This window comes from Equus przewalskii, chromosome X (assembly GCF_037783145.1).
Source record: "Equus przewalskii isolate Varuska chromosome X, EquPr2, whole genome shotgun sequence".
NCBI lineage: Eukaryota > Metazoa > Chordata > Mammalia > Perissodactyla > Equidae > Equus > Equus przewalskii.
Genome location: NC_091863.1, coordinates 105552962 through 105575015, shown reverse-complemented (window position 1 = coordinate 105575015; position 22054 = coordinate 105552962). Strand labels below are relative to the sequence as shown.

Below are 22054 nucleotides of genomic sequence, written 5' to 3'. Positions count from 1 at the left end.
GGACTCAGAGAGTTTAACTCACTTACTTGAGGTCACTCAGCAATTGAATAGTGGAATCTAGACTGAACTCCAAATTTGTATGTCTCTGTCTCTAAAGCTTGGGCTTTGATTAGAAGCTGGACTTTGAAGGCTGTCCAAGTTACTTAACCCTCTCTGAGCTTCAGTTTCCTCATCTGTAAAAGTGTGGGAAGTAACACATCTTGTAAGGTTACTATGAAGATTAGAAAAAGTAGGTGCCCAGGGCCCAGAGGCACATAGTAGGCATTTAAACCATGGTGGCAATGTTTCTGCATAAGTGGGACATTAAATGGGCAGAGGAAGATCTGAGATCCCTTTAAAGGCATTGGGGAGCTTGAGAGGAGGGATCTACAGCTTCGGCAGTCTTAAGAGCTGGTCCTCTCCTCTCCAGAATACAGTGACCCAGTGAAACTCTGAGCGACAGGCGAGGTGGCAGGGGCCTGAATTTGGCTCCAGCAACCTCTGCAGGGAGTCAGGAGAGAGGCGGGGAGCTGGGAGGGGCGTAGAAATCCCGGTCGTCAGAGGACTGCAGGTGTCAGGCAGAGTTGGTGTAGGTGGACTCCCAGAGCCTGGCGGAGAGAGGGGAGGAGGTTGGAGCCGGCCAGCGAGCAGGCGGGGGAGAGAGGGAGGCGGGGCGTGGAGCCTGAGAGGCTGTCCTTAGACAGCTCTTCTCATGCCGGGCAGTTTGCTGCATCTGGAGGAGCTCACTGGAGAATCTCCAACATCGGAGCGGGCCTTCAACTACCGTAAGTACCTGCAAATGAGCGCATAGTCCTGTGGCTGAAGATTAAATACTGGCCATCAGATCCTAAACAAAACCCCAAAATAGTCTCCCGGCTGTAATTAATTGGCGTAAATCAAACTGCTCCCCAGTCTGTCCTCCCACCCCCTTTATCCTTCCCTTTCTCCTTCCCTCCCCGGAGCGCAGCCTTGCCTCGCCGAGAATCCCTGGGCACTGTAGATATCTTCCCTTTTCCTTCTCAGTCTTCCCTCCAAACCCTTAGCGGAGCATGTACCCAGCACCCCGCCGAGCCCAACCCCTTTGATTGCTAGAGCCCTCAAAGCTATTCAGGGGGCGAGCCATTAGACATCTCGGATATGACACCCTCAGAAGCACTGCGGCGCTGCCTAAGGGAGGGGAAAGTGCTTGGGTTGGAGTAGAAGCAGAGGGTAAAAAGGCTAGACAGGCGAAGTTGGGGGTGGGGGTTCGAGTGTGAAAGGCCAAAAATGGGCGTGGCCAATGAACCTGAAGCTTGCGGCTGCTTCCCACATTCCCTGGGTATAAGGTTCATCAATTTTGGCTGGATATAAATGGTATGGTTTCCTTAGTGATTTGGGGACGTGTCAGCTATGCTGAGAAGCCTAGCTTCCATGATTCCGCTCAAGCCCGGAGGAGGCAAAACTCTGGTTTAGGGGTCCAAGTGGCAAGGCTGGATCTCAGATGAATTCCTGGGCAGAATCCCAGGTTAAACCTTTCCCTTGACAGTAGAATCCAGCTTCCCCAATAAATCCTGGCCCAAAGCCTCAGGGGAACAAAGCAACAGGGTGGCGCCCTAGCCTGGGCCTGGGCCTGGCCCTGAGAGGAGTGGGGACAAGGGGCTCTAGGAGCTGAGACAGAAAGAGCAAATTTAGAGTCCTATACCAGGTTGATGCCTCCTTTGGGAAGAAGAAAAATAGTCACCTCTTTATGAAATGTTCACTTTGCGTCTGGCACTGTACATATGTTATCTCTGATCCAACATGACAACAATGCTAGGTAGATATTATCCCCCAACTTTACAGATAGGAAAAGTTCAGAGAAGGTAATTTGAGCATCCTTCATGTAAATCTAAGTGTAAAGTGAGAAATGCAAAAGGAAACTGTGTCTCCTTGGATCTCTGACTGTCCACTTGCTTCCTACAGCCCAGATGTTTGAAAATGAATCTTGCCTTTTTCCTGCTCCTCCATCCCACCCCGTGTTAGCGCTGGAGCAAGTTAGAGGCTGTGGCACTAGGATCAGTTTGGGGAAGAGAAATCAACTCTTTTCTGTTCTGGGAGTTGCCTTTACCCCACTCCACTGAGATAGGATTAAACAGCTGGGGTCAGCCAGGACCTCAGACTCTGAATAGATTGTTGGTGGAGGAGAATTAGCCTCAGTCTGTGTGGTGGAAATACACCTTCCCTTGGCAAAAGGATACGCTGGGTAGGGGAAGCGGGAGGAGAGACAGGAAAGGGTAAGGGGTCTGTGGTCAATTGTGATTTTGGGGAAAATGAGAAGGCCTCCCTGAACTCAATATTTTTGCCAGATTCCCCAAAATTCAAACAATTATTTTTTTCCTTAGGAGCAATGAACAAAAATGCTTACAAATTATGGGCGGCCAATAAGTCGTTTACACCTCATATTAATTAGCTCAAGCAGCTTGATTCCCCAACACCTACTTGAAATGGGGGTTTTGAGCTTTCGGGGGCAAGAAATAAGAATGAGAGCAATATTGGATCTGAAGCATTCCACAGATGGTAAAGCCTGGATGGGACGAAATGGGAAAGGTGAAGGAGGCTAAGAAAGAGGACAAGGGCTGCCTCTGGGAGTTTAAATGCTGGTTTTAGAGCATAGGCATTGGAGTTTAAAAATTTGAATTTTGGCTCTGATATTTAATATCTTTTGACTTTGGGCAAATTATATATCCTCTCTAAGCCTCAGTTTCCTTGCCAGCAAAATGGGAATGATAGGAATGCTTCCTTTGCTAGGTTGTTGGAGGACTCAGACTATATATATATTTGAAAAGGTGACTCTTTATACCTCTCATCTCCTTCATCCCATGGGGCTTCTGCTGGCCTGGATTAGGTCGTCCTCCGGGCCTCTGAGATCCCAGGGACAAACAGACATCTCAGCAAATCTGACACCCTAGATAACAGACAAGACTTTGGGTGGGAGGAGGGCAAAGTGGGGAAAAGGGGCAAGGAGAGGAAGTAGCAGGTGATCTTGTAATACCCTGTATGCCTGTGAGGGAGTGGAAGGTAGGGTTGTCAAGTGCAGTTTAGTGATTCAGACTAAACTTTAAGGAGCAGGACAAATCCCCTGAGTAAAAACACTTCTGCTTTTAGATCTCACCACCTGCTGAGAGGCAAAGCCCTTCAAGACTCAAAGCGCACATTGAGTCCCAGAGGCCCCATGACCCTGGACAGGCCAGGGAAGGGGGCTACCATGCTGTGGAAATTCACTCTCTTGCTCTTTTGCATTCGTGAGTACAAGGAAGGAGTGAGGGGCAAGTGAGCCTATCATAAGTACCCCTGCGAGTGGGTACCTTGGGGAGGGAGAGGAGAGTATTGAGATTTCAGGGTGGGTAGGGACAACAAGGAGGCACTTCTTTTTTTTTTTTTTTTTTTTTTTTTTACCATACTCTCTCTTTTCAGGGCTGAGTCTGGGTATGACATCAGTGGGTAAGTGAATTCTGCCACCTCAGGTACCTTCCTTCCTGAAGGCTCTTAGACATCGGCCTGCCTGCATGGCCTGGACATAACTGCTTTGCGATCCCAAAGACAATTCCCAGATTGAGTTGGTTGGGAATCAGAGTCCCTCACTTCATGACTTGGTTTCCCGTAGAATAGTAAAGAGCTTTATCTCAGATGGAAAGGAAGCCAGACTTGACACTTTATTCCCCAACTCACTTGGATTCCTTGAACAAATATCCTGGGTCCCCATCCCACCCCCACACAAGCAGATACTCCTGTCCCCAGGGGAAGACAAAAGGAGGAATCTGGGTAGGGGCTTATTTTAAGGGACATTGAGGGAGCATGTTATGGGGAGGGAGGAGGTTGGACTGCTCACATCTTTGTGATCTTTGGAAATGACAGCGATACAATCTCAACCGGAGCTGTGGATAGAGACCAACTACCCCCAGGCTCCTTGGGAGAACATCACACTTTGGTGCAAAAGCCCCTCTCGGATTTCAAGCAAGTTCCTGCTGCTGAAGGATAAGACACAGATGACCTGGATCCGCCCTTCCTACAAGACCTTCCAAGTTTCATTCCCCATAGGTGCCCTTACTGAGTCCAATACAGGTCTTTACAGGTGCTGCTACTGGAAGGAGACAGGCTGGTCAGAGCCTAGTAAAGTTTTAGAGTTGAAGGCACCAGGTAAGAAGACCGAGAGAGATAATTAAGAATAAACTCCAGCTCCTGGGATTCAAACTTGCCTGCCCAGAGCAGAGTTCATTTAATTAATTCATTTGTTTACCTCAAATGCATGAATGCATGTATACAGACATTCCACAGTTAGTAAATAAGTGCAATGCAGAATAAGGATGCAGACTCTGGAACAGATGTAGAAGGCAGGTTCTCAATGTGGGGGAGACTTGAGCTGGGGGAAGGAGGGGTGGCAAATAAGGATCATACAGGTAAGGTTCATTTAAGTAGAGCTCTCCTCTGCTGTTCCCCAAGCAGTACTATCCTTGCTCTACCTGAATTCCAGTTCATTCTCTCCTTCCAGGCCAGCTGCCCAAGCCGATCTTCTGGATCCAGGCTGAGACCTCCCCTCTTCCTGGATGTAATGTTAATATACTCTGCCATGGCTGGCTGCAGGATTTGGTATTCATGCTGTTCAAAGAGGGATATGCAGAGCCGGTGGATTACCAAGTCCCAACCGGGACAGTGGCCATATTCTCCATTGCCAACATGACACCTGAGAGCGAAGGGGTTTACATCTGCCGCACTCATATCCAGATGCTCCCCACCCTGTGGTCAGAGCCCAGCAACCCCCTGAAGCTGATTGTGGCAGGTGGGTGTGGCTATGGCTGCTGGGGTCTGATGATCATTGTCCCTGGGATCATGGCTGGATGAGCCAGGGTTTCTGATTTTACTTTCCTTGGCCAGTTGCTAGGCCCTGCATGGCCCAAGAGCTAGAGTTATTTGACATTTTACTGAGATGCAAATTAGAATCACACATGATACCAGGCAGATGTGTGGGAGCCAATCGCTTGGCTAGCGAGTGAGCCCAGCCAAATGTCCAGCAGCTTCAGCTCATCACAGCTTTGTTAGTCTCTAGTTGTTGAATATCGTGCATTTATTCATTCCTTTGACTAATATTTATTGAGCACTTAATATGTGCCAGGCACTGCCATTGCAGTCTTATAAACTGATTTTTAAAATTTTAAATGTATTTTTATTGTATTTGTGATTATTATTTTTAAGTGTGGAGAACAGAATGAATTGCTAATGCTGGTGATAAAAAATAAAAAATGACAAAGAAAGTGATAGTTCATATTTTAGAAATGGCCTTATAAATTATTTTAGTCCTTTATATATAAATCCAGTAAGGCAGTACCCCTTACAACAGAAGGCTCCCCAAAATGTCCAGCTGCCAGACATACACCCCAGCCCAAACTCCCCCGCTCCATGGCCTGGATGCTTCTAGACAGAATTGGCCACATTTGCTTTAGTTCCTCCATTAAGCTAAATACACTTGGGGAAAGCTGTGGCACTACAGAGAGTACCTTGGACTTAGAAGCAGTAATCCTGGTTTCTAGTTCCACCTCTGACACCACCTCCCTGTGTGATCTTGAGCAAGTCACTTCACCTCTGTGTGCTGTGGTTTCCCCTACTCTAAAATGGGATAATGGAATCTATCCAACCTACTGTATGATGCCTTTCTGTGCCTCAGTTTCCTGATTTGCAAAATTGGTATAATAATAATGCCTACCTCACAGGGTTGTTGTGAGGATTTGCCTAAATATAAAATGTGTACAGTGCCTGGCATATAAGTTCTCAATAAATGGTAGATATTAATTTTATTAGTATAGCTTTTTATTGAGGATCAAAGAACAAAGGGTTGTCTGTTTGAACTGTGTGCCTGGATGTTTGTTGTATGAATGTCCTTCCAGCATAGATTCCAATAACACACACTTCTGCAGTTATCTGTTCACTGGTATACCTCACTAGGCCATGAACTTTTGGCTGGTGGGGACTGTGTCATCTTTACTTATAGATCCCTAGGCCTACAGGATGCCTAACACATCCAAATTCTCAATGAGTATATGATGGAGCTGATCCTTCCAATAATGAATGGGTGGGTCTACCTGGGATTGGGGCGGGTAAGGAGGAGTAGTATGGGAGTGAGGTTTGCCCTCTATTTTGTATTATAATCTCCTTGGAGAATAATACATGGAAATGAGTGTGTGGCCCCACTAACAGAGATTTCTTTGGGTTGCGGATTTACTGTCCTATCCTTCCTTATTGGCCTCTTCCAGTTTCCTGTGGGAAGTAGGGTCTTATGTGGGCTTAATGTGTTCAAAAGCTGTCCTTAATACTGCAGTAGCATTCGTACTCTACAAAGATGGAATCAAAGTTATTTTCAAAAGTTTGGTTTCCGGAGTGGTCAAAGAACTACATTTGGCATTTCAGGGACCTAAAAAGATACAGGGAATTACAGATGTAGATATTCCACTGAGACACATCCCTACACATAGTTAAAGCTCAGTGGAGCTGACAGAGTCTGGTGAGAGAGCAAGGGCACAAGTGAATTTACTACCCTTGATTACCTCCTAGAAGAGGCAGAGATTCAAGGAAGAGAGAGGGAGCAGAGGGTAAAATTCAGCTACTACTTTCTATCTAAAGAAACTAGGAAAATAAAACCAGAAAATAATAGGGAAGAATCATCCTACCTCTAATTCAGGGTCTCTTCCCTTTCTAGGACTCTATCCCAAACCAACTCTGACAGCCTATCCTGGGCCCATCATGGCACCTGGAGAAAGCCTGAATCTCAGGTGTCAAGGGCCAATTTATGGAATGACCTTTGCTTTAATAAGGCTTGAAGACTTGGAGAAGTCCTTTTACCGCAAGAGGCCAATAAAAAATGAGGCACATTTCTTCTTCCGGGCTTTGAAAATCCACGACGCTGGACATTACCTCTGTTTTTACTATGATGGGTCAAACAGGGGTTCACTTCTTAGTGATGTCCTGAAAATCTGGGTAACCGGTAAGAGGGGGATGCCATGGGACCTATGTTAGGGGCCAAGGATAGACAACTCCTTCTGGGACCCCAGGAAACCTAATCATGCAGCGAGGGCTAACAGTGGGGAAGGGAGCAGAATTTGTACAACTCGGTTTAGGGTGGGATTTGCCAAGGGTGGACTGGAGGGAGAGGAGGAAATAAGCTCTATGTAGTGGGAGGGGGAAGTCAGACTATTAGCCCTTTATATTTTGGATCTTGTCCTAGACACTTTCCCCAAGACCTGGCTACTTGCTCAGCCCAGTCCTGTGGTCCAAATGGGTCAGAACGTGAGCCTGTGGTGTCGAGGGCCAGTGGATGGAGTGGGGCTTGCACTCTATAAGAAAGGAGAAGACAAACCACTTCAGCTGTTGGATACCACCAGCATCGATGACAACGAGTCATTCTTCCTCAACAATGTGACCTACAGTGATGCTGGCATCTATAGCTGCCACTATCTCCTCTCCTGGAAGACTTCCATCAGAGTGACATCACACAACACCGTGGAGCTTGTGGTTGTAGGCAAGTCCTAACAACTGTTGTTTGATTTTATCATCATTACAGTGTTCTAAGAATGAGCTAGTGGCCCTGTATCCTCTTGGAGTTATGAGTCAAGGAAAAACACAGTAGGAGTGTGGCATAGAATTTTCTCCAAAAACTTTAGATACCTTTTCTCCTAGGTTTGTTACTTAAGCCCTACCTCTCAGCATGACCTAGCTCCATTGTGACCCTGGAAAAGTTATTTTCCTTCAAGCCAGGGGAAACTTACAGATATGAGGTTTTCCTAAGTGAAAGTAGGCACCCAGAAGTCTTTAGAGCACCAAGGAGTAGGTGAAGGTGTTCTGATGCACATTCAAATTTTGAAGCCACTGATCTTGTGGAAGTGTAAAGGAAGAGAAGACCAGATAGGGACCTGAGAAACATTTGTTGGGGGAGGGGGTAATGAGTGCAAGGTCACTTTTCTAACTCTGGTCTCTGGATTGGTTGCAGACAAGCCATCCAAACCCTCCCTGTCAGCCTGGCCCAGCACCATGTGCAAGCCAGGAAAGGCCATCACCCTTCAGTGCCGAGTACCTTATCCAGTACTTGAATTTTCTCTGGAATGGGAAGAAAGAGCAACATTCCAAAAATTCTCGGTGGATGGAGACTTCACCATCAGTAATGTTGAAGGGAAAGGCACAGGGACCTACAGTTGCAGCTATTGCAGAGAGGCACATGCTAACATCTGGTCACATCGCAGTGAGCCCCTGAAGCTGATGGGGCCAGCAGGTGAGAGGACAACTCTCCATAGGGATGCCCCTCCAAGGCTTTGGCCATGACAACCCTGGGATCCCGGATCAATTCGCAGAAAGATATGGAAAGGGGAGTCAAGGGCTTGTAAGTCAGGGCCCTTGGGTTTGGGCATCCTTCTCCTGGGGTGGTCTCACAATCAGTCAAAGGCAGTGAGCAGGATACTTTCAAGGCTCCCATTATTCATGAAAAAGAAGGTCACTGCTGTCTCACCTTCCCTTCACCTTCAGTAACGCCCCCCCCCCCCAATGAATGTGTTTACTGCCCCTGTCCCCATCAAGGCCCCTGCTCTGGTCTTCTCTGGCCACAGGCTTTCTCATCTGGAATTACGTTCTGAATGAAGCTATCAGGTTGTCCCTAATCATTCAGCTTGTTGCCTTGCTGTTGGTAGTGCTGTGGATAAGGTGGAAATGTCGGAGACTCAGAATCAGGTAACTGTCTTGTCCCAGCCCCGTGTTCCTCAATCTAGCTAAGTCCAGGCTCCTCAGAGACTCAGGAATGGGTCATGCCCAGTTGAGACAAGCCACAGGGGCACATCCTTTGTATCCCTTACCTTCTGGGCTTAAGAGACAATACTTTCTCTTCCCGGCTGTTTCTCTTTTGCCTCACAGGAAAGTTAGCACCCAAGCCAGAGGGTGGAGAATTGCATAATTCTCAGAGACTGGAAAGTAATCAAAACCTCATTCACTTATCCCCCTGGGAGAATGCCTAAATCTCCTTCCCAAACCACCCTGCCCCTCAGGGATGATTGATGTCTCCCACATTAACTTGGTCTGAACTTTTTCTTTTGTAAGAAGCCATGCTGTCCTGTCTCCCAGGATATTATCCAATTCACATCCCAACTTTTTACCCTTACCTCTGGCTCTCAAGGGCTAGAGAGCCTTGTGATCCATCCTAGTTGCCATAGAAACCAGTCTCTCTGCCATTCTGGCCTCTAGCCATCCGTGCAGAGTATTCTGAGAATATAATCTTAATCTGGATGGACCTGATGAGGCAATGGATTGGGCCAGGGAATCAGACTTTTTCCTCTGACCTATAAAATGTCAAGCCAAACAGGTTCCCCTACATTTCCTTTGATCTTTTGGTGTCCCCTGGACTATTCTCCTCTCTCCCTGATCCCCATGGCCTGTGCTCAGGCTATTCTGCTTGAAAATAAGAAGAGAAATGGCAGCTCATAGCCTGATGGGGGCTTCAGCTCCTGAATGCCTTACATACTTCCCCCTACCCTCTGCCTCTGGCTATATACCCCCCTCACCATGATCATAGGCCTTTGTGTGCCTGGGAGTATTCAATACACAATGGATGATGAGTATGATTGTGTGTGTCTGTGTTTTCTGCTGAGATCTGGCAAACAGAGTGCTTGGGTAACGAGAAGGGAGCCAGCCACCTAAGTGTTCTGCAAAAACCACCACCCTTTGAGCTTTCAAAAAGTTTTGGTAGGGATCTAGTTCTCCTCAGAATCTGTCACAAGTCCTGCATACATTGGGGTAACCTCCAAGCCAGGGGTTAGAAAAAAATGTAGCTTCAAGGGCCCTACCTCAGCCCAGAACCACTGCATCAAAGAATGAGTTCAGAAACCAGATTTCAGAGAAAGCAGCTTGAAAAGCATGTTTTCCTTGCCAAGAAGGAAGGTCACTGTTTTTTAAGTAAAAATTGTTAAATGGATTTCGGCTTAATATCATCTAATTCTACAAGACCCATAACCCAAAGCTGCTGCACATTTCGAGTCATAATCTGGGTCGGGGTAGAGAGATCCCACTCTCTGACAAGCTTAGCTCAGCACTGACAATCCTGGTAATTCACCACGGCTGCCTAGGCAACCTTTTCATAACAAAAGCAGGTGAGGCAGGTCGGTCTGAGGACCAATACTGCCATAATAAAACTGCTTCCAAACTTAAACTTGATGACAGAGAAACACCCAAAATTTCTCCCTCCACCCCCACACCCACCACCCAGAGCTGCCGATCACACTGAGCTCCAGAGGTTCTGAGAGCTGGGGTTACAAAAGCATTTTCACATCTGACATCTCAGTTCCAGCAACAGCCTAATCAGGGGCCATGGGGAGCTGACACATGATATAGGCTGGGGAGGGGGGAGGGGGCGGGGGGCACGTGGGTCATGAAAGAGCAAGAGGTTTGTAGGTGGTGAGGCCCTCAAAAAGAAAAGTCATCGATGTCAGAAAAGATTATATCCCATTATCCTGGCCATATCCAATCCCTATTGGGTGGTGAGTAAGCCAATGACATAAATTGCCGCCCCCTTCTCTCCGCCCTCCCCCTAATCCCAGCAACTCCTCTCATCTCTTTTCTGGTCTCGCTAGAGAAGCCTGGTTGCTGGGAACAGCTCAAGGGGTCACCATGCTCTTCATAGTCACGGCCCTTCTCTGCTGTGGTGAGTACAAGGGGGTGGGGAAGGGGCCTGGGCAGAAGGCCGGGGTGAAGTCTTGTGCGGGAGGGGGAAGAGCCCTGGCAGCAATTTCTTTTGCAGGACTGTGCAATGGGGTATTGCCAGAAGAGACTGGTGAGTTTTTTCCTGCTCCTGACTGGGACATTCCTCTCTGGAGATCCGAAATAACTACAGAGTGTCAGTGTCAGTGGCCAGGGAGTGACTGGTTGAGAGGGAAGGACAGCCAGGAAGGGGCACTTGCTAAAGCTGCTGGCAAAATTCAGCCTCCAACTCTGCTTTTCTGCCTGCAAAATTTCCCCCAAGCTTCTGCACTTTTCTGAGGCTCAGCTGAGACATCAGCTTCCCCTTCCTGCAGCACCTGCAGAAGGAAAGAAAGAATTTGGATTTGGGTTGAAAGGGGAGGTGGGCAGTGTGATCTGGGTAGGGGGTTCAAGGGCAAGGAGAGGGGGAGGGACAAGGGAGGATGGCTTCATTAACTCTGCTGTTTCTAGAAATAATCATGCCAACCCCTAAGCCTGAGCTGTGGGCAGAGACCAACTTCCCTCTGGCCCCGTGGAAGAACTTAACCCTCTGGTGCAGAAGCCCTTCTAGCTCAACTAAGGAGTTTGTGTTGCTGAAGGACGGGACCGGGTGGATCGCAACTCGCCCAGCCTCAGAGCAGGTTCGGGCTGCCTTCCCCCTTGGTGCCCTAACCCAGAGCCACATCGGGAGTTACCACTGCCATTCATGGGAGGAGATGGCTGTGTCGGAGCCCAGTGAAGCACTTGAACTTGTGGGGACAGGTAAGAAAAGGCAGAGGGTCCTTCCAGAGTGATCTCCAGTGCCCCTGGAACTCCAGCACTGTCTCTGGGGGAGGAGAATGCACAGAGACCCAAGGCCAAGGGGTTTGTGCTGCTTGTAGGAGAGGAGGGGCACCTAAATGGGGGAGGGAAGTAGGGAAGAGAGCGAGAGGAGGATGACAGGAAGAGCCAAAAACCAGTCCAGGATGGATTTCTTCTTGGCTAACAAAGTGACTCCAGGTGTCCCATTTGGGCACCTCCAAAGCTCGAACTCCTTTTCCACCCTATTTTGTTTTCTAGACATCCTCCCCAAACCTGTCATTTCTGCTTCCCCCCCAATCCGGGGCCAGGAACTGCAAATCTGGTGCAAAGGATGGCTGGCAGGCATGGGGTTTGCTCTGTATAAGGACGGAGTGCAGGAACCTGTCCAGCAACTTGGTGCTGTTGGGAGAGAAGCCTTCTTTACAATCCAAAGAATGGAGGATAAAGATGAAGGCAATTATAGCTGCCGCACTCATACTGAAAAGCACCCCTTCAAGTGGTCTGAGCCCAGTGAGCCCCTGGAGCTTGTGATAAAAGGTAGAGCTGGAAAGGGTGTGTGAGGGGGGAGGGAAGAGGCCAAACTCTGGGTTAGACACTACTCTCTCCACAGCAAACTTTGCTGCTGGTCCTAGGAGCCTGTGTCCAATCTTAGAGCCAGGCAGGCGTGGCGCTGGGAGTGCCAGGGCCTCTGGCTGCACGATATTAATAGCCATAATCGTTATTAATAGCTGGGGTTTGTGGAGGGTGATTTAATTTTTCTAATTATTTTCATATCAATTATCTCATTTAGCTATAGAGCAAATATTCATGGGAAGTGGAGCAGGTACCATTTCCCCTTCTTGTCCAAATGGGCAAACTGAGGCTCAGGGAACAAGCAGAGCCCCAATGATAATTCATTCTTTTAGCTAGCCTCTATTGCCTGCCCTGATGACAGGGAGGATTCAGCCCAAGGAGGTGAGGGGTCAGGGTGAGGGGTTCCTGTCCATCTGCAAAGTGGATTTGCCTTGATTTTCATGTGCACCTACCTCTGAGTGAAGTACTATAGAAAACAAAGCAACTTTCTGAAACCAAGATTTGCTATATTGGCTATCTTTCTTTCTTTTTTTTTCTTGATTTTGTTTTGCATTGTGTTTTGTTTTTTGACTTCTAGAAATGTATCCCAAGCCCTTCTTCAAGACATGGGCCAGCCCTGTGGTCACTCCTGGTGCCCGAGTGACTTTCAATTGCTCCACGCCCCACCAGCGCGTGAGCTTTATTCTTTACAAAGATGGAAGTGAAATAGCATCTAGTGACAAGTCTTGGGCAAATCCGGGAGCCAGTGCAGCTCACTTTCTGATCATTTCGGTGGGCATTGGTGATGGAGGGAATTACAGCTGCCGCTATTATGACTTTGCTTTCTGGTCTGAGCCCAGCGACCCCGTGGAGCTCGTGGTGACAGGTCAGGAGTGGGGAAATTCAGGTGGAGGCCGTACTGACCCTGGGACAGTGGGTGGAAGGGCTACCAGCAGGAGAGGAAGAAGTATTTCTTCTAAAAGTCACCGATAAAATGCTTAGGACAGTACCTGACACATGGTAAACAGTCCATGTAAGGCAGCTGCTAGTATTCTTATTAATACAGGAAGAAGAGACAAAGGAGAGGAGGGAGGCAAATAATTCACTTCTGGAGAAAGAAGTGAGGCAGATGGGGGTGTCCAATCCCCGCAGCTAAGTTCACATTGCCTTATTTCTGAAATCATTTTGTAGCTTGGCCTTGAGCTTTAGGCTCAATGGCCACTTTTTCTGTAGCTAGACTGTCAGAGATTGGTGGGCTGGATAGCCCTCAGAGAAAGGGCAAAGACCTTGAAATGTCAGCTGCATATTATGCAGCCATTACAAATGATAGTTTTCAAAGGCTGTTTAACGTCATAGGAAAATGTTTACAATATAAAGTTAAGTGAAAAGTATTCAACTACACAACTATGTATACAGTAGGATCCCAATTATGCAAATAGTTATAGCTACAATGACATAGGCATGTATGGAAAAAAGTAAATGGAAAAGAAATATGTAAAAATGTATAAAGAATGATTATCTTTGAGTGGTAGAATTGTATTTTCTTCATTAGGTTTTTTGTGTATTTTATTTTCTACAATAAACATATATTGGTTCTTATAATAACACCAAAAAAGCAATTTGCAGATTGTGGGGGTTAGATATCTCTCATGTTGTGGTCTCTTTAATTTCAGAATTCTACCCCAAACCCACTCTCCTGGCACAGCCAGGTCCTGTGGTGCTTCCTGGGAAGAATGTGACCCTGCGCTGCCAAGGGGCTTTCCAGGGCATGAGGTTCGCCCTCTTGCAGGAGGGAACCCTGGTTCCATTACAGTTCCAGAGCACTCCAGGGAACTCAGCTGAGTTCCTCCTCCACACTGTTGGAGCAGAGGACTCTGGGAACTACAGCTGTGTCTACTATGAGACGACCATGTCAAACAGAGGATCACATCTCAGCAAGTCCATTATGATCTGGGTGACTGGTAAGGACAGACAAGACATAGGACTGGAACAAAGACAACTGGGGTAGGAATTAAGGAGGGTAATCCCTCTTGGAAGCCTAGGCTAGGCCACCGAGGGGAACTATTGTGTGTAGAAGGAGAAAGATAAAGGATTAATCCAGCAATTAATGTTTCCATACTCACCACTTTACATCTTTGATTTATTCCTAGACACATTCCCCAAGCCATGGTTGTTTGCTGAGCCCAGTTCTGTGGTTCCCATGGGACAGAATGTTACTCTCTGGTGCCAAGGGCCAGTCCATGGCGTAGGGTACATTCTGCACAAAGAAAGAGAAGCCACTTCAATGCAGCTCTGGGGATCCACCAGTAATGATGGGGCATTTCCCATCACCAATATATCTGGTGCTAGCATAGGGCGTTACAGCTGCTGCTACCACCCTGACTGGACGAGTCCTATCAAGATACAGCCTAGCAACACCCTGGAACTCATAGTCACAGGTAAGGGGAACATGCTCTGGAGTGGGCGTGAGAGTGTAGAATGGAGTAAATAGACTTGGAGATGGTTCATGAGAAATTGTTTTTGAGGAGCTCAAGGACAAGCAAGCAATGAACTTCCCTCTTTATTGAACAGAGACTCCAGGGGTGATGCACTGGAAAGTGGACTCCTCTCTCTGACCATAAGTTAATTTCTTCTAGGTTTGCTCCCCAAACCCAGCCTATTAGCCCAACCTGGTCCCATGGTGGCCCCTGGAGAAAATATGACTCTTCAGTGTCAAGGGGAATTGCCAGACTCAACATTTGTCCTTTTGAAAGAGGGTACTCAAGAGCCCTTAGAGCAACAGAGGCCAAGCGGGTACAGGGCTGACTTCCGGATGCCAGCAGTAAGAGGTGAAGATTCTGGGATCTATAGCTGTATTTATTATTTGGACTCTGCTCCCTTTGCAGCCTCCAATCACAGTGACTCCCTGAAGATCTGGGTGACAGGTAAGGTCCTGGCGACTTCAGTAAGAGTCTGGATTTTGTAGTTTTTAGTAGCTAGCTCTAAGGGTTTAAAGCGCTGGGTTCAGGATGACTTCTTCTAACTCTGTGTCCTGGCTGGTTGCAGATAAGCCCCCTAAACCCTCCCTGTCAGCCTGGCCCAGCACCATGTTCAAGCTAGGGAAGGACATCACCCTTCAGTGCCGTGGACCCCTGCCAGGTGTTGAATTTGTCCTGGAACATGATGGGGAAGAAGCACCTCAGCAGTTCTCAGAAGATGGAGACTTTGTCATCAACAATGTAGAAGGAAAAGGCATTGGAAACTACAGCTGCAGCTACCGCCTCCAGGCCTACCCTGATATCTGGTCAGAGCCTAGTGATCTCCTGGAGCTTGTGGGGGCAGCAGGTGAGAGAATAATCCCTCCATGGTCCTGGCATGACACACCTGGGATCCCAGAGACAGTCCCCATCAAGAGAGCCCAAATATGTAGTTATGAAGGTTTGGGGTCAGAGACCTCAAGTGTGGTCATCTTTCTCCTAGGGATGGTGAGGAGATGGGACCTCAGATTCACTCAGAGATAGTGAACAGGATACTTTCAAGGCCTCTTCCACCTCCAAAATGGAGGGATGCTTCTGCCTCAGCATAAACACTGCCTCTGACCACCCCCTCTGCAGTCTCAACACATGGCTCCCGAGTGAAACCTGGAGGAGGCCAGATGAGGGGGCAATGAGAGATTAGGGGAACACTATGTGTGCTAACCTCTATGGCCTTGGTTTCTACTCTTTTATCATCACAGGACCTGCTGCTCAGGAATGCACTGTGGGGAACATTGTCCGAAGTAGCCTGATCGTGGTGGTGGTTGTAGCTTTGGGTGTGGTGCTAGCCATAGAGTGGAAGAAGTGGCCTCGACTCCGAACCAGGTAAATGCCTGATGTCAGCCCCCTTCTGTGAACCCAGGTCTGTTGGAAAAACAATGATCTGAATGCTCCTTCAGCATCTGAGCCCCACAATGCAACCTATTTTCGGGTTGATGGTTCTGGATCCTCCCTTAGTTAAGTCTTTTTCTCTACACAGGGATTCAGAGACAGATGGAAGAGACCAAACCATAGCCCTTGAAGAGTGTAACCAAGAAGGAGAACCAGGCACCAGCACTAACTCTCCCTCATCAATCTCTCAGGGAACCTCAGTGGAACTGCCAGTCCCAATATAATAATCTCCTCCTTTACAAGAGCTTTCCTTTCCTCTCTCTTATCTTCAGAGACCTGAAAATCTGACTGGTTACCCTGGGAGTCAGCCCTACCTACCATTCTTGGCCACTAATCACCTGAGCTGAGTCAAGGGATTCTGGGAGTTGAGAGCTCTACCAGGGTGAGATGTTTCCTGAAGAGAGTTCCCTGCCCCTGTAACTCCTCACTGTACTGATTTACTGGTGCATGAAATTCTATTAAAAATGTATTCTTCTGAATAAAGAGAGTATTCACTATTTAACTGCAAAAACTATGGCAGTGATTTTCTATTGGTCTCTTGTCCACTTATAACTTAGCAGAAATGGTGTTTTGGAGCTGACCTCCATGACAGAATAAGAGCACACGGCTGCTAGTACAGAGAAAGGAGCTCAAGGATGGGATGGGGAAGGAGGGAAGGCTCCAAAATAGTACTTTCCAATTTGGTTTGAGACATGGTCACTGAACAGAATGTCCTATTGTCTTTCCATCTTATTATTGAATGAATGGATGAGTGAATGAATGAATGAATAACAATGTTCTCTCCAAATTAAGCCTGAGGAAGGCAAACACTGAAGTCACACCCTTTTCACCGTGTTACTTCTAGGTCCGTAATACACCTGCTTTCAAACTTCAGGATTAGCCCTCTGCAGAACTCTGAAACTGGCAAAGTGTGCTTTGTGGCCCTTACCTTATAATCACAGGGTGTACACGAATTCACTCTTAAGTTAGGACAATTAATAAAAGATGAATACTTTGCGCCTCCCTAAAGAGTCCCGTTTTCCCAAAGGAATGGGCCTCTGGTGGTGGGATCTCAGGGAGTGAGTAAGCAGGTGAGGTGGTTGGTTTGGAGGAGGGGACCTCCCAGTGTCCCATGCCAGGACTCCAAATGGAAGTCCTGGCTCACATTCTGAGCCCCTGCTCTTTCTCCCTGGATCAGCATGCCACCTTTCCCATGGGTGGGAATTCAGTGTTTAGGGGAATTGGATGGGGGAAGGGGGCTTACCTAATTCCTTGAACCTGTTCAAGACCTCAGAAGAATTGACCTATGGATCCCAGAAGAGGTCATGACCCCTTCAAACCTGATCCTCAAGTTCCTTACCTGCCAACGCTGTTTAATTGTAAGCCAACACTGTTCAATAGAGCCGTGTAAATGGGTGCTGCACACAGTGAGTTATTTATCCCTGGTTACAACAAAGTTTAGAAAGCAGCTCCTATATGCTTACACTAGGAAGCTTATTTACCCAGCAACTTAATGAAAAAAAAAGCATCCCATTTTACTTAATCCTTACAGAATGAAACACTCTGAGTACTACAGACTAATTTGTACTAAGCTCTTTGGAATGTAGAAGTACAAAGTCTCACTCTGATTTCCATTTGATGAGATTCTATTAGTCGCTTATACTAATTTCTTACAGTGTTTCTAAAAATTGCATCTCAAAAGTGCTTTTACATTTGAATTTAGAAAAACCTAATTGTTGCTTTCTGCTGAACACCACTCTCCGCCTTCAAACTCTCCATCCCTAACCCTCAATCAAGCTGTACATTTTGAACACTGGAGGGAGGCCCATCCTTGGTCCTTGGTTTTAGGATAGAAATCCTTCGATCATCGCTGATTTTGTTTTCCAATCATTGGGTGTTCCAAAGTGTACTGTCAAGGCTAGCGGTAAGGCTGTGCAAGTTAGCAAGTGATCACTTGATTGCTTCAGCTGTTCACCACGAGAAAGAGTAATAGGAAGAAAAGAGCAGAAGGCCAAGGACTGAAATTTAGAGAATGCTCTGAGTTAGAAAAGCTGAAAGAAGATGAGGCAAAAATGACTGAAAAAGAGTCTTGTGAAATCCAGACATTGAACCCCGGGTCAAAAAGATTCAGAGATACTCATGCAATCAGAAAATTTTGATAAACCTTTCAATGAGAAACAAATAGTGAGAAATATTGTGACACTGGACCGTTAGTTGGTTTTCTAAAAACACTCGCATATACCATTCTTTCACTTAGAGACCCAAGTTCTATGTGTTTTAGAAGGGGGAAAAATAGTTATCAGTTAGCTATGAAATGCTTAAAGAGCGGCTTTGGCATTTAACTTTCCTATTCACTGTCAGAGCTATCTCAATGAATTAAATATCTATTTATAATGCAAAAGTCATCACAAACTATCTCAATGAATTAAATATCTATTTATAATGCAAACGTGGCTTGTTGCTGACAATGCTCCACATGGTATGTTTTTTCAAACTCGTTGCCATGGGAATCAGTCCTTTTACCCCTGGCTGGCCTCTAATCATCAGCCCAGCATCAGGTAATTTCTGGGAAATGGAATCTCAATTAGGGTGGAATGGACCTTTGAGAGGAGAATTTGTCTCTGGGACTCCAGGAACAGAGGTCAAAAATCCTCTCCCCAGTCTAAAAAACAAATTTAAATTACCCCTGACACACCTTTGGCCCCAGCATCTCAGAGCCACAAAGATTTTCAAGGTGGTGTGGTCCAATCCCCAACCCAGTAGAGAATCTCCTTTGTAGCAGAGCTGACAGGTAGGCACACAACCTCTTTCTGTACACCTCCAGGCAAGCGGAGTTCACCTTTTCATGAGACAACCTGAGGTTTCAAATTATTTGATCGATCCCATATCTGCCAGTGTATATTCCCTTCATACTCACCGGCTCTAGTTCTGACTCAAGTTGCAACTCAGATGAAATCTACCTCTTACACGTAATAGTCTTACAATGTTTGGAAGATGAGAGTTGTCCTCCCTGAGTACAGAATATCTCACTCAGTGGTGCTTCCAGATTTGGCCAGGATTTGTTCACAAATGTATCTCTATGTATTTAACTCTCAATTACCCAGGCTTCAAAGAGGGCAGAGTTCATGCCTACCCAACTCCTGCCAGATTCAACTGGAGCGGCTCTTTTTTATATTTTATATACCTATTAATATACAGAATAATATTATATAGAATATTAAACAATTATAAATGATGTGATGAAAAATAAAGCAGCGAAAGAAGATACAGAAGTTTGTGTTTTATGGAGAGATTGTTGCCTTTTAAAAAGGGTGGCTTAGAGGGGCTGGCCTAGTGGTTGGGTTCACACACTCTGCTTGGACGGCCCTGGGTTTGCCGGTTCGGATTCTGGGTGTGGACCCATGCACTGCTCATCAAACCACGCTGTGGCAGGTGTCCCACATATAAAACAGAGGAAGAGGGGCACAGATGTTAGCTCAGGGCCAATCTTCCTCAGCAAAAAAGAGGAGGATTGGCGGCAGGATGTTAGCTCAGGGCTAATCTTCCTGACAAAGAAATAAATAAAAATAAAAAGGGTGACTGAGAATACCTCGCTGAGAAGGTAACATTTGACCTATGATTTGAAGGATATGAAGGAGCAAGCCATGCAGCTATCTAGGCAAAGTGGGGTCTGGTCAGAGAGAACAGCAAGTGGAACAGTCCTGAGACAGGAGAATGCCTGGCCGGTTTAAGGAACTATGGCTAGACTACAGTGGCTGGAGCAGATTAAGCAAGGGTGAAAGTAGAAGGAGATAAGGTCAGACAGGCATTGGGAGCCAGGCCCAGCAAGACCTTTGTAGGTCTTTGTAAGGACTTTGACTTACACTCTGAATGAAATAGGAAGCCACTGGAGTGACATGATTAGACTTGCATTTAATAGGACCATCCAGTTTTCTGCATGGAGAATAGATTGAGGGGCAAGAGTGGAAGCAGACAGATCTGCTAGGAGGTTATTGCAATAATTAGGCAAGAGAGGGTGGGTAAGGTCAGCACAGTAGCAGAAAGGTGAAGAGAAATTGTTGGATTATTGATATACTCTGAAGAAAGAGTCAACAGCATTTGCTGACAGATTGGATGTGGGGTGTGTTCCGTAAACATTTTCGTTAGAATAAAGAACTGTTTCAAATATTGTCTTAGTGTTGGAGTTATTTTAATCTCATCCTCAAGAAATGGTTTTCCAATGCCTCCCAAACCGGGTCACTACTTCTGGACTGTTTGTTATTGTCCATTCAGAAACACTGTGGGCAAAATGCAGTCCTACATGTCTAAAGTTATCTGACCAGCACAGAATACAGAGGACAGTGAAACAATCATTTTCTGGGACCTCAATTCACCATTTCTATTAATGCCATCTAAAATTACATTAGCCCTCGGGCAGCCAAATCACTTGGCTCATGGGAAACTTGTGGTCAACTAAAACCCACAGCTCTTTTTCACACGAGCTCTTGCCAACTCAGTTCCTTCTTGTCCTTCACTTGTGCAAGTGATAAGTTATTTTGCAATTGAGTTTTTAACTGAGATTTAAGACTTGACACTGACTTCTATTAAGTTTCATCATATAGGTCCCAGCTTACAGGAAGGATATATTACCACTTAGTGAGTCCCCTTCTATCTGCCATACATATAGGCACTACCTAATTTACTCTTAACAGCAATCTTATGTGGCCTCATGCTATTATTATCCCCATTTTACACCTGAGTAAACAGAGGCTCAGAATGGTTATGTAACATGCCCAAGGCCACCCAGCTCACAGCTAAGGGTAAAGCTAGAATTAGAGTCTAATTTTTCCTGACTCCAAAGGCAGATTCTTCCACACTGAGCCTTGGATAGTACAATAGCCAGAATATAGTAGGTGTGCAATAAATAAATCGACCACCATGGCAGTCTACTTTTTTATTTTATTGAGCTGACATTCATATTCACTTAGTATTTGTTAAGCTCTGTTCTAGAGCTTTATATTTATTAAGCATCTTAATCTTTACAATAAATCTATGAGGTAAGTACCATCATTGTTCACATTTTTTACACACACAGACATTAAGCAACCTGCCTTGATGACACAGCCAGCAAGTGTTAGAGACAAGATTTGGACCCAGGCAGCCTGGCTCCAGAGTTTGTGTTTGTAATCACTAAGCTATGCTGTCTCAGGCTATTCTGTGATCCTGACCTTTCACTCTCAAGGGAAGGGAGTGCCTCGATCTAACTCACTGTCCACTGCCTAATGCTAAAGCTGGGGCCCTCTTGTTGAAATCCAGTTCAGTCTCCCCCTTCTTCTCCATTTCCCTTCCTTATCAATGGAAGCTGGCCTCTATGCTTGTTAAGAAGGAAGACTTGTTCATGTCCCCAAACTTAGTCTTGATCTCTCCCCTTCCTTCGCAGAACTCCATGACACTCTGCTCTGCTATAGACCAAATTTTCCAACACTTCAAGCGAATGTGATAAAATGGTCCCCATTCTTTGGAAATCCCCGAAAAGGAAACCACATGACTGGTGGCAGCAGGTCAATAGAGGCCTGGAGAAGAAACACGTTCCCTCAAAACTTTTCAAAATGAGCCAAAGATCCCTTATTTTGCAGGACCATTACTCAAGTAGTTGTTCCATTTGAACTCCAGCAGTCAATCCTGAGGAATTCATCAATTGATGCCCAAGATTGGACTTGGTCATATGCATCTGGACACAGTGAAGGAATCCTAGACTTGAAGAATCTTAGAGCTGTAAGGGCCATTAGAGATGATACAACACACAAACTTAATGCAATATCTTAAAGAAGTGGCTGACCAACCTGTACTTGAACATTTCTAGCCAAGCAGTATGGGGTTGTGAGGGGGTGGGCAGAGGAGACTTACTTCAAATATCAGGTACTGTAATGGTGAGGAAATTCTTTTATTATTCTGAGAGCTGCCTTCTTCCGGCTTTCATGCCCGTTGGCCCACAGAAAATGTATAATACAAAATCCTTCCTTAAGTTTTTGCTTTTCCAAGTAAAACATCCCCATTTTCTTTAAATGCAGCAACTAGAGTAAAACAATACCTTAGAGATGTTCTGATCAACTTTAGATACAAAACAAAAAGGTAGACCA

The 22054-nt window shown here is 46.2% G+C and overlaps 1 protein-coding gene across 1 annotated transcript; it reads left to right on the top strand.

Moving 5' to 3' along the window:
• The first annotated feature begins 525 nt into the window (after window positions 1-525).
• On the top strand, window positions 526-16467 carry IGSF1 (immunoglobulin superfamily member 1). The gene is made up of 21 exons (XM_070603356.1): window positions 526-568; window positions 703-764; window positions 3103-3239; window positions 3412-3438; window positions 3853-4134; window positions 4487-4774; window positions 6686-6970; window positions 7211-7504; window positions 7973-8251; window positions 8583-8703; window positions 10593-10663; window positions 10760-10792; window positions 11170-11460; window positions 11758-12036; window positions 12650-12937; window positions 13725-14012; window positions 14202-14489; window positions 14688-14975; window positions 15097-15375; window positions 15767-15890; window positions 16045-16467. The coding sequence occupies exons 3-21, from the start codon at window positions 3170-3172 to the stop codon at window positions 16178-16180; spliced, it is 4011 nt and encodes a 1336-aa protein (XP_070459457.1). The 5' UTR covers window positions 526-568; window positions 703-764; window positions 3103-3169; the 3' UTR covers window positions 16181-16467.
• The last annotated feature ends 5587 nt before the right edge of the window (window positions 16468-22054 follow it).

Bases quoted from the DNA above. Each gene is read 5' to 3' on its own strand.
- IGSF1 (XM_070603356.1), top strand. From the start codon at position 3,170: ATGACCCTGGACAGGCCAGGGAAGGGGGCTACCATGCTGTGGAAATTC. The intron at 7,505-7,972 runs GCAAGTCCTAAC...GATTGGTTGCAG, and splicing joins CGTGGAGCTTGTGGTTGTAG to ACAAGCCATCCAAACCCTCC. The intron at 15,891-16,044 runs GTAAATGCCTGA...TTCTCTACACAG, and splicing joins TGGCCTCGACTCCGAACCAG to GGATTCAGAGACAGATGGAA.